The sequence below is a fragment of the Salmo salar genome, chromosome 20 (genome assembly GCF_965601325.2).
Source record: "Salmo salar chromosome 20, fSalSal1, whole genome shotgun sequence".
Lineage (NCBI taxonomy): Eukaryota > Metazoa > Chordata > Actinopteri > Salmoniformes > Salmonidae > Salmo > Salmo salar.
In genome coordinates this window covers 94,445,346-94,460,859 of record NC_138310.1, presented here as the reverse complement: position 1 = coordinate 94,460,859, position 15,514 = coordinate 94,445,346, and the positions used below count along the sequence as shown (strand labels likewise).

At 39.7% G+C, this 15,514-nt stretch overlaps 1 protein-coding gene across 1 annotated transcript in view; it reads right to left on the bottom strand.

The window, feature by feature from the left end:
* Window positions 1-15,514, bottom strand: part of pgr (progesterone receptor) — a 77,045-nt gene that overhangs the window by 16,787 nt on the left and 44,744 nt on the right. The window contains 3 exon segments of the mRNA NM_001252363.1: window positions 903-1,060; window positions 2,900-3,030; window positions 3,174-3,318. Coding sequence (NP_001239292.1) covers window positions 903-1,060; window positions 2,900-3,030; window positions 3,174-3,318 — 434 coding nt within the window.

Genomic DNA, 15,514 nt, shown 5'->3' with positions numbered 1-15,514 from the left:
TATACCTCCACATTATACCTTGATATAAAGGTACAGGGGAACATTATACCTTGATTAAAAAGGTACAGTGGAACATTATACCTCCACATTATACCTTGATATAAAGGTACAGGGGAACATTATACCTTGATATAATGGTACAGGGGAACATTATACCTCCACATTATACCTTGATATAAAGGTACAGGGGAACATTAAACCACATTATACCTTGATATAAAGGTACAGGGGAACATTATACCTCCACATTATACCTTGATATAAAGGTACAGGGGAACATTATACCCCATTATACCTTGATATAAAGGTACAGGGGAACATTAAACCACATTATACCTTGATATAAAGGTACAGGGGAACATTAAACCTTGATATAAAGGTACAGGGGAACATTAAACCTCCACATTATACCTTGATATAAAGGTACAGGGTAACATTATACCACATTATACATTGATATAAAGGTACAGGGGAACATTATACCTTGATATAAAGGTACAGGGTAACATTAAACCTCCACATTATACCTTGATATAAAGGTACAGGGGAACATTATACCTCCACATTATACCTTGATATAAAGGTACAGGGGAACATTAGACATCCACATTATACCTTGATATAAAGGTAAAGGGGAACATTAAACCTCCACATTATACCTTGATATAAAGGTACAGGGCCCGTGATGTTGGCCAAATTTATACACTTTGGTTGACCGGATTCAGTTGCACTTAAAGGATATCTGTACAAGGTGCGTCTTCGACTACCTCCGGAGATGGTCAGGAAGATGTAATCAAAATCAGATCACAATGTGATCAGGACAATGGACGCATGGACGCATGTTAGAAGCAGGTATAAACAGGGCTTATGATAGAGCAGTGACTTCCTGTCCTGTCCAGTACCTCATGCATGGCATCCATGAGCTTGGTGAGATGATAGAAGCGTTGAGAGGAGGCCAGCATGCCTCTCTCCTTCAGATGGATAGCCTTGGTCAGCTCCCGAATGTAGTTCTGTCTCATCTCCTCAAACTGGGCCTGGCTCTTTAAACCCTCCAATGGAACTACGAAGAGAGACAAGGGACAATGGGTCATCAACCCAGAAACAATATGGCTTCATCCAAATGGCACCCTATTTCCTGTATAGAGCACTACTTTTAATCAGGGTCCATAGGCATCCGATCCAAAGTAGTGCACTATATAGGGAATAGGGTGCCATTTGGGATGCAAACTATATTTTAGACAAAAAGAAACAAAAATAATTTCTTAGCAAAGCGCAATTTCTCAAGCAAGAATTTTGCTGGGATTGCCTGTGTGGGGAGGGGAAAACTACTTTAGTTGTTATTGGCAGAGAGGTTTGGAACTCTCGTTCTTATTGGTGTAATTCATTTAACTAATTTACCACATGGTGATGTCACCATGGAAGGACAATAATTCATCCCATCAAAACAAAAGGCTGTAATTTCAGGAAGTCTTTTCAAACAGCTCCTACACTACAAGAGCATTATCATCCTTTTCACAATTTCACAGTATTATTCCAACATCGTAGTGTAAAACTATACATAAAACACAGGAAAATCACATTTTTTGACTGCACTGGGCATTTAATCATCTCGCATCATTTCAATATAAATGGACCATTAGACTAAGAATTACATAATTTGTCTTGAGGTAATTTTATTTTCCACATGAGTGAGCAAATATGTAGTGTAGTGTTAAATATGTAGTGTAAATATGCAGTGTTAAATATGTAGTGTAAATACACAGTGTAAATATGCAGTGTAATTATGCAGTGTAAATATACAGTGTGAAATATCCAGTGTAAATATGCAGCCACAAAGCCTACTATGTGTTCTCCTGAAGTACCAGGGAGAAAGTGAGAGAGACAGTGACATAAATAGTGACAATTTTTTTTTTTTTTTTTAGGCTTACAACATCACTGTCTGTGTACCATGTGTTTAACTTCATCTTTATCTTAGTCTTGACTATACTTTACTTTAATAACTTTGTGGATATGTCAACTACTCTCATAAAATCTGTTTTCACTTTTTAGAACTAAAGTGGATGTTCCTTTGGGTTTCTTGAGACCTGACCGTGAACTTGTTTTTTCGATATCTTCAGTCTCTGTTCATGTAAAGGTCAATGTAAAACAGTTACTTAATAACAGCTGCTTCATAAATCCTGCCTTGTCCCAGTTCACTTTTTCCCAGTTCAACAACACATTATGAAACATTGTATATTTCTACATCTGGTGGCAATATATGTGTCCCAAATGAAACCCTGTTCCCTATATAGTACGCTACTTCTGACCAGAGCCGTATGGGTTATATGGGACAGTGCACCATTTGGGACAGAGATAATAGTGTAACCAAGACTTTACCAACTGCTTCAGATGTCTTCTGTTTGTTCTTATTTGATCCTAACAGAAGTCTGTGTGTCACGTCCTGACCATAGTAAGATGTTATTTTCTATGGTAGAGTAGGTCAGGGCGTGACAGGGGGTGTTTTGTGTTTTTCTAAGTTTTCTATTTCTATGTTCTTAGGTTCTAGTTTTTGTATTTCTATGTTGGTTTGTTTGGGATGATCTCCAATTAGAGGCAGCTGGTCCTCGTTGTCTCTAATTGGAGATCATATTTAAGTAGGGGTTTTTCTTCCTGGGTTTTGTGGGTGATTATTTTTGAGTAGTGTTTGTTTCTCCTCTGCGTCACGGTTTGTTGTTTTGTCATTTCAGTTATTTGATGTATTGCAGAGTTTCACAGCGTAAATAAAAATGTGGAACTACACACACGCTGCACCTTGGTCCTCTCCTTTCGACAGCCGTGACACTGTGGGCCAGGAAAGGTAGCGTAGGGTCATCAGTCAATTTAATGTTTTAAAGAGGAAGTGGTACTGTGTTGTGTTTACCAGTGTTGAGAATCATGATGGCTTTCATACAGAGGAACTCCTCTTTGGTGACTTGGAGGCTGGTGAACTCCTGAGGGATGAACTGCATGGCCAGACACAGATCATAAATGGGAGATCTCCTCATACGATCCCTGGGAGACAATACAATATTAATATAGAGATATATCATAGTGGGGTTTTTTAATTGTTTAACGAAATAGTTGGATAAGTGAAAGAAAAAAAATATATATATATTATTCAATTCAGATTAATATAGAACATTAACACAACTTACTGGCTAAGGATAAGATCAGGAGCGAAGTATAAGTATTCACTGGTGACATTCTGGAAAGATCTCCAACCCAGAGAGAACACCATCAGGTTCATCCAGGAGTACTGGATGAGTGTCATCTGATCGTTGATGTGGAGGCTACGGAACCCTGTCAACAAACCAGAGAAAAGAACGTGTCGTTTTCAATTTTTTTTTTTTTTTAACTTGCAATGACCGTGATATGTGGTTGTTTTTACCTACCTTACTTACTGTAAGTCACTCCGGATAAGAGTGTCTGCTAAATGACCAAAACATCAATGTAAAAAGAAGGAAGAATGACCTTTATACATACATATCTACTGTCATTTCAGTTGAAATTGTTCACTACCTTTATTCATACGCATCAAATCAAACTTTATTTGTCGCGTGCGCCGAATACAACAAGTGTAGACCTTACCGTGAAATGCTGAATACAACAAGTGTAGACCTTACCGTGAAATACTGAATACAACAAGTGTAGACCTTACTGTGAAATGCTTATTTACAAGCCCTTACCCAACACTGCAGTTCAAGAAGAGAAAGAATTTACCAAAATAGACTGAAGTAAAAGATTATAATAAAATGTAACACAATAAGAATAACAATAACGAGGTTATATACAGGGGGTACCGGTACCGAGTCAGTGTGCAGGGGTACAGGATTGTTGAGGTAATTTAGTCATGTAGGTAGAGGTGAAGTAATTATGCATAGATAATAAACAACGAGTAGCAGCACTGTACAAAAGGGGTAGAAGCTGTTGAGGAGCCTTTTGGTCCTAGACTTGGCGCTCTGGCACCGCTTGCCGTGCGATCGCAGAGAAAACAGTCTATAACTTGGGTGACTGGAGTCTCTGACAATTTTAAGGGCCTTCCTCTGACACCGCCTATTATATAGGTCCTGGATGGCAGGAAGTTTGGCTCCTGTACTGGGCCGTACGCAACACCCTCTGTAGCGCCTTATGGTCAGATGCCGAGCAGTTGCCATACCAGGCGGTGATGCAACCGGTCAGGATGCTCTCGATGGTGCAGCTGTAGAACCTTTTGAGGATCTGGGGACCCATGCCAAATATTTTCAGTCTCCTGAGGGGGAAAAGGTTTTGCCGTGACCTCTTCACGCCTGTCTTGGTATGTTTGGACCATGATAGTTCGTTGGTGATGTGGACACCAAGGAACTTGAAACTCTCGACCCGCTCCACTACAGCCCCATCGATATTAATGGGGGCCTGTTCGGCCCACCTTTTCCTGTAGTCCATGATCAGCTCCTTTGTCTTGCTCATATTGAGGGAAAGGTTGTTGTCCTGGCACCACACTGCCAGTTCTCTGACCTCCCTATACGCCATCTCATCGTTGTCGGTGATCAGGCCTACCACTGTTGTGTTGTCGGTAAACTTAATGATGGTGTTGGAGTCGTGTTTGGCCACTGGGGGATGGTCTGGTGGTGTAGGTATGTAGGTATTACAGACTCGGTCAGGGAGAGGTTGAAAATGTCAAGACACTTGACAGTTGGTCCGCGCATGCTTTGAGTACACGTCCTGGTAATCCGTCTGGCCCAGCGGCTTTTTGAATGTTGACCTGTTTAAAGGTTTTATTCACATCGGCTACCGAGAGCGTTATCACACAGTCATCCAGAACAGCTGGTGCTCCCATGCATGCTTCAGTGTTGCTTGCCTCAAAGCGAGCATAAAAGGCATTTAGCTCATCTGGGCAGCTCGCGTCTGGGTTTACCTTTGGAGTCCATAAAAGTTTTCAAGCCCTGCCACATCCGACTCATCTACTGTCTTTTGAGTTGAAATGGTTCATTACCTTTATTCATATACACAGTATCTAAGGTCATTCATACGTATGTGCTGTCATTTGAGTTGAAATGGCTCAATATCTTTATTCATACTTATCTACTGTCCTTTGAATTGAAACGGTTTATTATGTAAATAACAACGTTATCAACTTATCACGTTATTATCAAGAACAAGTTGTTCTGCTCCATTTGAAGTACAGCAAGTGATGCGTATCAGAGTGTGAATGTAGTAACCTAGTGACTTAGTCACCCTAGTAACAGTCGTACACGGTTGTAGATGTATCACTACTGGTCAACATTATGGTAGATATATCAATACTGGTCAACATAATAGTAGATATATCAATACTGGTCAACATAATGGTAGATGTATCACTACTGGTCAACATTATGGTAGATATATCAATACTGGTCAACATTATGGTAGATATATCAATACTGGTCAACATAATGGTAGATATATCAATACTGGTCAACATAATGGTAGATATATCACTACTGGTCAACCATAATGGTAGATATATCAATACTGGTCAACATAATGGTAGATATATCACTACTGGTCAACCATAATGGTAGATATATCACTACTGGTCAACCATAATGGTAGATATATCACTACTGGTCAACATAATGGTAGATATATCACTACTGGTCAACCATAATGGAAGATATATCAATACTGGTCAACCATAATGGTAGATATATCACTACTGGTCAACCATAATGGTAGCTATATCTCTGGTCAACCATAATGGTAGATATATCACTACTGGTCAACATAATGGTAGATATATCACTACTGGTCAACCATAATGGTAGATATATCTCTGGTCAACCATAATGGTAGATATATCACTGGTCAACATAATGGTAGATATATCACTACTGGTCAACCATAATGGTAGATATATCACTGGTCAACCATAATGGTAGATATATCTCTGGTCAACCATAATGGTAGATACATCTCTGGTCAACCATAATGGTAGATATATCACTACTGGTCAACCATAATGGTAGATATATCACTGCTGGTCAACATAATGGTAGATATATCACTACTGGTCAACCATAATGGTAGATATATCTCTGGTCAACCATAATGGTAGATATATCTCTAGTCAACCATAATGGTAGCTATATCACTACTGGTCAACATAATGGTAGATATATCACTGGTCAACCATAATGGTAGATATATCACTACTGGTCAACCATAATGGTAGATATAACACTACTGGTCAACCATAATGGTAGATACATCTCTAGTCAACCATAATGGTAGATATATCTCTGGTCAACCATAATGGTAGCTATATCACTACTGGTCAACATAATGGTAGATATATCACTACTGGTCAACCATAATGGTAGATATATCTCTGGTCAACCATAATGGTAGACATATCTCTGGTCAACCATAATGGTAGATATATCACTGGTCAACCATAATGGTAGATATATATCTGGTCAACCATAATGGTAGATATATCTCTGGTCAACATAATGGTAGATATATCTCTGGTCAACCATAATGGTAGATATATCACTACTGGTCAACCATAATGGTAGATATATCTCTGGTCAACCATAATGGTAGATATATCACTACTGGTCAACCATAATGGTAGATATATCTCTGGTCAACCATAATGGTAGATATATCTCTGGTCAACCATAATGGTAGATATATCTCTGGTCAACATAATGGTAGATATATCTCTGGTCAACCATAATGGTAGATATATCTCTGGTCAACCAAAATGGTAGATATATCTTTGGTCAACCATAATGGTAGATATATCTCTGGTCAACCATAATGGTAGATATATCACTACTGGTCAACCATAATGGTAGATATATCTCTGGTCAACCATAATGGTAGATATATCTCTGGTCAACCATAATGGTAGATATATCTCTGGTCAACATAATGGTAGATATATCACTACTGGTCAACCATAATGGTAGATATATCTCTGGTCAACCATAATGGTAGATATAACAATACTGGTCACCATAATGGTAGATATATCGCTGGTCAACAATAATGGTAGATATATCTCTGGTCAACCATAATGGTAGATATATCTTTGGTCAACCATAATGGTAGATATATCACTACTGGTCAACCATAATGGTAGATATATCTCTGGTCAACCATAATGGTAGATATATCTCTGGTCAACCATAATGGTAGATATATCTCTGGTCAACCATAATGGTAGATATATCTCTGGTCAACCATAATGGTAGATATATCTCTGGTCAACCATAATGGTAGATATATCACTACTGGTCAACCATAATGGTAGATATATCTCTGGTCAACCATAATGGTAGATATATCACTACTGGTCAACCATAATGGTAGATATATCACTGGTCAACCATAATGGTAGATATATCTCTGGTCAACCATAATGGTAGATATATCACTACTGGTCAACCATAATGGTAGATATATCTCTGGTCAACCATAATGGTAGATATATCTCTGGTCAACATAATGGTAGATATATCTCTGGTCAACCATAATTGCTTTGCAGCTTTTGATCTGGCTTGTATTTAATAGTGTGTGTTTCATGTTTCATAATAACAAATGTCAAATCATTACCTCTCCTTATGGGAACTGGCCTTCCCTCCCTGTCAAATCATTACCTCTCCTAATGGGAACTGGCCTTCCCTCCCTGTCAAATCATTACCTCTCCTTATGGGAACTGGCCTTCCCTCCCTGTCAAATCATTACCTCTCCTTATGGGAACTGGCCTTCCGCTCCCTGTCAAATCATTACCTCTCCTTATGGGAACTGGCCTTCGCTCCCTGTCAAATCATTATCTCTCCTTATGGGAACTGGCCTTCCCTCCCTGTCAAATCATTACCTCTCCTTATGGGAACTGGCCTTCCCTCCCTGTCAAATCATTACCTCTCCTTATGGGAACTGGCTTTCCCTTTCTTTGTCTTCATTCCTCTACTTATATTGATCACTTCATAGAAAGCAGGTAGCCTGAAATCCAGACCTGTTTGGTGGTAGCATTCCACTCTTTGTACTCCATGTGACACAGACTACAAGACTGGTCTGGAGGTTACCAGTAGTGATAAAGGGTGTTTAGGAGATAGTGATAAAGGGTGTTTAGGAGGTTACCAGTAGTTATAAAGGGTGTTTAGGAGGTTACCAGTAGTGATAAAGGGTGTTTAGGAGGTTACCAGTAGTTATAAAGGGTGTTTAGGAGGTTACCAGTAGTTATAAAGGGTGTTTAGGAGGTTACCAGTAGTTATAAAGGGTGTTTAGGAGATAGTGATAAAGGGTGTTTATGAGGTTACCAGTAGTGATAAAGGGTGTTTAGGAGGTTACCAGCAGTTATAAAGGGTGTTTAGGAGGTTACCAGTAGTTATAAAGGGTGTTTAGGAGGTTACCAGTATTGATAAAGGGTGTTTATGAGGTTACCAGTAGTTATAAAGGGTGTTTATGAGGTTACCAGTAGTGATAAAGGCTGTTTAGGAGGTTGACAGTAGTGATAAAGGGTGTTTAGGAGGTTACCAGTAGTTACAAAGGGTGTTTAGGTGGTTACCAGTAGTTATAAAGGGTGTTTAGGAGGTTACCAGTAGTGATAAAGGGTGTTTAGGAGGTTGCCAGTAGTGATAAAGTGTGTTTATGAGGTTACCAGTAGTGATAAAGGGTGTTTAGGAGGTTACCAGTAGTGATAAAGGGTGTTTAGGAGGTTACCAGTAGTGATAAACGGTGTTTAGGAGATTACCAGTAGTTATAAAGGGTGTTTAGGAGGTAGTGATGAAGGGCGTTTAGGAGGTTACCAGTAGTGATAAAGTGTGTTTAGGGGGTATTGATAAAGGGTGTTTAGGAGGTTACCAGTAGTTATAAAGGGTGTTTAGGAGGTTACCAGTAGTGATAAAGGGTGTTTAGGAGGTTACTAGTAGTGATAAAGGGTGTTTAGGAGGTTACCAGTAGTGATAAAGGGTGTTTAGGAGGTAGTTATAAAGGGTGTTTACGAGGTAGTTATAAAGGGTGTTTAGGAGATTACCAGTAGTTATAAAGGGTGTTTAGGAGGTTACTAGTAGTGATAAAGGGTGTTTAGGAGGTTACCAGTAGTGATAAAGTGTGTTTATGAGGTTACCAGTAGTTATAAAGGGTGTTTAGGAGGTTACCAGTAGTGATAAAGGGTGTTTAGGAGGTTACCAGTAGTGATAAAGGGTGTTTAGGAGGTAGTGATAAAGGGTGTTTAGGAGGTTACCAGTAGTTATAAAGGGTGTTTAGGAGGTTACCAGTAGTTATAAAGGGTGTTTAGGAGGTTACCAGTAGTGATAAAGGGTGTTTAGGAGGTTACCAGTAGTGATAAAGGGTGTTTAGGAGGTTACCAGTAGTTATAAAGGGTGTTTAGGAGGTTACCAGTAGTTATAAAGGGTGTTTAGGAGGTTACCAGTAGTGATAAAGGGTGTTTAGGAGGTTACCAGTAGTTATAAAGGGTGTTTAGGAGGTTACCAGTAGTTATAAAGGGTGTTTAGGAGGTTACCAGTAGTGATAAAGGGTGTTTAGGAGGTTACCAGTAGTGATAAAGGGTGTTTAGGAGGTTACCAGTAGTTATAAAGGGTGTTTAGGAGGTTACCAGTAGTGATAAAGGGTGTTTAGGAGGTTACCAGTAGTGATAAAGGGTGTTTAGGAGGTTACCAGTAGTTATAAAGGGTGTTTAGGAGGTTACCAGTAGTTATAAAGGGTGTTTAGGAGGTTACCAGTAGTTATAAAGGGTGTTTAGGAGGTTACCAGTAGTGATAAAGGGTGTTTAGGAGGTTACCAGTAGTGATAAAGGGTGTTTAGGAGGTTACCAGTAGTTATAAAGGGTGTTTAGGAGGTTACCAGTAGTGATAAAGGGTGTTTAGGAGGTTACCAGTAGTGATAAAGGGTGTTTAGGAGGTTGCCAGTAGTTATAAAGGGTGTTTAGGAGGTAGTGATAAAGGGTGTTTAGGAGGTTACCAGTAGTTATAAAGGGTGTTTAGGAGGTTACCAGTAGTGATAAAGGGTGTTTAGGAGGTTACCAGTAGTGATAAAGGGTGTTTAGGAGGTAGTGATAAAGGGTGTTTAGGAGGTTACCAGTAGTTATAAAGGGTGTTTAGGAGGTTACTAGTAGTGATAAAGGGTGTTTAGGAGGTTACTAGTAGTGATAAAGGGTGTTTAGGAGGTTACCAGTAGTTATAAAGGGTGTTTAGGAGGTTCCAGTAGTTATAAAGGGTGTTTAGGAGGTTACCAGTAGTGATAAAGGGTGTTTAGGAGGTTACCAGTAGTTATAAAGGGTGTTTAGGAGGTAGTGATGAAGGGCGTTTAGGAGGTTACCAGTAGTGATAAAGTGTGTTTAGGGGGTATTGATAAAGGGTGTTTAGGAGGTTACCAGTAGTTATAAAGGGTGTTTAGGAGGTTACCAGTAGTTATAAAGGGTGTTTAGGAGGTTACCAGTAGTGATAAAGGGTGTTTAGGAGGTAGTGATAAAGGGTGTTTAGGAGGTTACCAGTAGTGATAAAGGGTGTTTAGGAGGTTACCAGTAGTTATAAAGGGTGTTTAGGAGGTTACCAGTAGTTATAAAGGGTGTTTAGGAGGTTACCAGTAGTGATAAAGGGTGTTTAGGAGGTTACCAGTAGTTATAAAGGGTGTTTAGGAGGTTACCAGTAGTTATAAAGGGTGTTTAGGAGGTTACCAGTAGTTATAAAGGGTGTTTAGGAGGTTACCAGTAGTGATAAAGGGTGTTTAGGAGGTTACCAGTAGTGATAAAGGGTGTTTAGGAGGTTACCAGTAGTTATAAAGGGTGTTTAGGAGGTTGCCAGTAGTTATAAAGGGTGTTTAGGAGGTAGTGATAAAGGGTGTTTAGGAGGTTACCAGTAGTTATAAAGGGTGTTTAGGAGGTTACCAGTAGTTATAAAGGGTGTTTAGGAGGTTACCAGTAGTGATAAAGGGTGTTTAGGAGGTTACCAGTAGTGATAAAGGGTGTTTAGGAGGTTACCAGTAGTTATAAAGGGTGTTTAGGAGGTTACCAGTAGTTATAAAGGGTGTTTAGGAGGTTACCAGTAGTGATAAAGGGTGTTTAGGAGGTTACCAGTAGTGATAAAGGGTGTTTAGGAGGTTACCAGTAGTTATAAAGGGTGTTTAGGAGGTTACCAGTAGTGATAAAGGGTGTTTAGGAGGTTACCAGTAGTGATAAAGGGTGTTTAGGAGGTTACCAGTAGTTATAAAGGGTGTTTAGGAGGTTACCAGTAGTTATAAAGGGTGTTTAGGAGGTTACCAGTAGTTATAAAGGGTGTTTAGGAGGTTACCAGTAGTGATAAAGGGTGTTTAGGAGGTTACCAGTAGTGATAAAGGGTGTTTAGGAGGTTACCAGTAGTTATAAAGGGTGTTTAGGAGGTTACCAGTAGTGATAAAGGGTGTTTAGGAGGTTACCAGTAGTGATAAAGGGTGTTTAGGAGGTTGCCAGTAGTTATAAAGGGTGTTTAGGAGGTAGTGATAAAGGGTGTTTAGGAGGTTACCAGTAGTTATAAAGGGTGTTTAGGAGGTTACCAGTAGTGATAAAGGGTGTTTAGGAGGTTACCAGTAGTGATAAAGGGTGTTTAGGAGGTAGTGATAAAGGGTGTTTAGGAGGTTACCAGTAGTTATAAAGGGTGTTTAGGAGGTTACCAGTAGTGATAAAGGGTGTTTAGGAGGTTACCAGTAGTGATAAAGGGTGTTTAGGAGGTTACCAGTAGTTATAAAGGGTGTTTAGGAGGTTACCAGTAGTTATAAAGGGTGTTTAGGAGGTTACCAGTAGTGATAAAGGGTGTTTAGGAGGTTACCAGTAGTGATAAAGGGTGTTTAGGAGGTTACCAGTAGTTATAAAGGGTGTTTAGGAGGTTACCAGTAGTTATAAAGGGTGTTTAGGAGGTTACCAGTAGTTATAAAGGGTGTTTAGGAGGTTACCAGTAGTGATAAAGGGTGTTTAGGAGGTTACCAGTAGTGATAAAGGGTGTTTAGGAGGTTACCAGTAGTTATAAAGGGTGTTTAGGAGGTTACCAGTAGTTATAAAGGGTGTTTAGGAGGTTACCAGTAGTGATAAAGGGTGTTTAGGAGGTAGTGTATAAAGGGTGTTTAGGAGGTAGTTATAAAGGGTGTTTAGGAGGTTACCAGTAGTGATAAAGTGTGTTTAGGGGGTATTGATAAAGGGTGTTTAGGAGGTTACCAGTAGTTATAAAGGGTGTTTAGGAGGTTACCAGTAGTTATAAAGGGTGTTTAGGAGGTTACCAGTAGTGATAAAGGGTGTTTAGGAGGTAGTGATAAAGGGTGTTTAGGAGGTTACCAGTAGTGATAAAGGGTGTTTAGGAGGTTACCAGTAGTTATAAAGGGTGTTTAGGAGGTTACCAGTAGTTATAAAGGGTGTTTAGGAGGTTACCAGTAGTGATAAAGGGTGTTTAGGAGGTTACCAGTAGTTATAAAGGGTGTTTAGGAGGTTACCAGTAGTTATAAAGGGTGTTTAGGAGGTTACCAGTAGTTATAAAGGGTGTTTAGGAGGTTACCAGTAGTGATAAAGGGTGTTTAGGAGGTTACCAGTAGTGATAAAGGGTGTTTATGAGGTTACCAGTAGTTATAAAGGGTGTTTAGGAGGTTGCCAGTAGTTATAAAGGGTGTTTAGGAGGTAGTGATAAAGGGTGTTTAGGAGGTTACCAGTAGTTATAAAGGGTGTTTAGGAGGTTACCAGTAGTTATAAAGGGTGTTTAGGAGGTTACCAGTAGTGATAAAGGGTGTTTAGGAGGTTACCAGTAGTGATAAAGGGTGTTTAGGAGGTAGTGATAAAGGGTGTTTAGGAGGTTACCAGTAGTTATAAAGGGTGTTTAGGAGGTTACCAGTAGTTATAAAGGGTGTTTAGGAGGTAGTGATAAAGGGTGTTTAGGAGGTTACCAGTAGTTATAAAGGGTGTTTAGGAGGTTACCAGTAGTGATAAAGGGTGTTTAGGAAGTAGTGATAAAGGGTGTTTAGGAGGTTACCAGTAGTGATAAACGGTGTTTAGGAGATTACCAGTAGTTATAAAGGGTGTTTAGGAGGTAGTGATGAAGGGCGTTTAGGAGGTTACCAGTAGTGATAAAGTGTGTTTAGGGGGTATTGATAAAGGGTGTTTAGGAGGTTACCAGTAGTTATAAAGGGTGTTTAGGAGGTTACCAGTAGTTATAAAGGGTGTTTAGGAGATTACTAGTAGTGATAAAGGGTGTTTAGGAGGTTACCAGTAGTTATAAAGGGTGTTTAGGAGGTTACCAGTAGTTATAAAGGGTGTTTAGGAGGTTACCAGTAGTTATAAAGGGTGTTTAGGAGGTTACCAGTAGTTATAAAGGGTGTTTAGAAGGTTACCAGTAGTGATAAAGGGTGTTTAGGAGGTTACCAGTAGTGATAAAGGGTGTTTATGAGGTTACCAGTAGTTATAAAGGGTGTTTAGGAGGTTACCAGTAGTGATAAAGGGTGTTTAGGAGGTTGCCAGTAGTTATAAAGGGTGTTTAGGAGGTAGTGATAAAGGGTGTTTTGGAGGTTACCAGTAGTTATAAAGGGTGTTTAGGAGGTTACCAGTAGTGATAAAGGGTGTTTAGGAGGTTACCAGTAGTGATAAAGGGTGTTTAGGAGGTTACCAGTAGTGATAAAGGGTGTTTAGGAGGTTACCAGTAGTGATAAAGGGTGTTTAGGAGGTTACCAGTAGTGATAAAGGGTGTTTAGGAGGTTACCAGTAGTGATAAAGGGTGTTTAGGAGGTTACCAGTAGTGATAAAGGGTGTTTAGGAGGTTACCAGTAGTGATAAAGGGTGTTTAGGAGGTTACCAGTAGTGATAAAGGGTGTTTAGGAGGTTACCAGTAGTGATAAAGGGTGTTTAGGAGGTTACCAGTAGTTATAAAGGGTGTTTAGGAGGTTACCAGTAGTGATAAAGGGTGTTTAGGAGGTTACCAGTAGTGATAAAGGGTGTTTAGGAGGTTACCAGTAGTGATAAAGGGTGTTTAGGAGGTTACCAGTAGTTATAAAGGGTGTTTAGGAGGTTACCAGTAGTATAAAGGGTGTTTAGGAGGTTACCAGTAGTTATAAAGGGTGTTTAGGAGGTTACCAGTAGTGATAAAGGGTGTTTAGGAGGTTACCAGTAGTGATAAAGTGTGTTTAGGGGGTAGTGATAAAGGGTGTTTAGGAGGTTACCAGTAGTTATAAAGGGTGTTTAGGAGGTTACCAGTAGTGATAAAGGGTGTTTAGGAGGTTACCAGTAGTGATAAAGGGTGTTTAGGAGGTTACCAGTAGTGATAAAGGGTGTTTAGGAGGTTAGCCAGTAGTTATAAAGGGTGTTTAGGAGGTAGTGATAAAGGGTGTTTAGGAGGTTACCAGTAGTTATAAAGGGTGTTTAGGAGGTTACCAGTAGTGATAAAGGGTGTTTAGGAGGTAGTGATAAAGGGTGTTTAGGAGGTTACCAGTAGTGATAAAGGGTGTTTAGGAGGTTACCAGTAGTTATAAAGGGTGTTTAGGAGGTAGTGATAAAGGGTGTTTAGGAGGTTACCAGTAGTGATAAAGGGTGTTTAGGGGTATTGATAAAGGGTGTTTAGGAGGTTACCAGTAGTTATAAAGGGTGTTTAGGAGGTTACCAGTAGTTATAAAGGGTGTTTAGGAGGTTACCAGTAGTGATAAAGGGTGTTTAGGAGGTTACCAGTAGTGATAAAGGGTGTTTAGGAGGTTACCAGTAGTGATAAAGGGTGTTTAGGAGGTACCAGTAGTTATAAAGGGTGTTTAGGAGGTTACCAGTAGTGATAAAGGGTGTTTAGGAGGTTACCAGTAGTTATAAAGGGTGTTTAGGAGGTTACCAGTAGTGATAAAGGGTGTTTAGGAAGTAGTGATAAAGGGTGTTTAGGAGGTTACCAGTAGTGATAAACGGTGTTTAGGAGATTACCAGTAGTTATAAAGGGTGTTTAGGAGGTAGTGATGAAGGGCGTTTAGGAGGTTACCAGTAGTGATAAAGTGTGTTTAGGGGGTATTGATAAAGGGTGTTTAGGAGGTTACCAGTAGTTATAAAGGGTGTTTAGGAGGTTACCAGTAGTTATAAAGGGTGTTTAGGAGATTACTAGTAGTGATAAAGGGTGTTTAGGAGGTTACCAGTAGTGATAAAGGGTGTTTAGGAGGTAGTGATAAAGGGTGTTTAGGAGGTTACCAGTAGTGATAAAGGGTGTTTAGGAGGTTACCAGTAGTTATAAAGGGTGTTTAGGAGGTTACCAGTAGTTATAAAGGGTGTTTAGGAGGTTACCAGTAGTTATAAAGGGTGTTTAGGAGGTTACCAGTAGTTATAAAGGGTGTTTAGAAGGTTACCAGTAGTGATAAAGGGTGTTTAGGAGGTTACCAGTAGTGATAAAGGGTGTTTAGGAGGTTGCCAGTAGTTATAAAGGGTGTTTAGGAGGTAGTGATAAAGGGTGTTTAGGAGGTTACCAGTAGTTATAAAGGGTGTTTAGGAGGTTACCAGTAGTGATAAAGGGTGTTTAGGAGGTTACCAGTA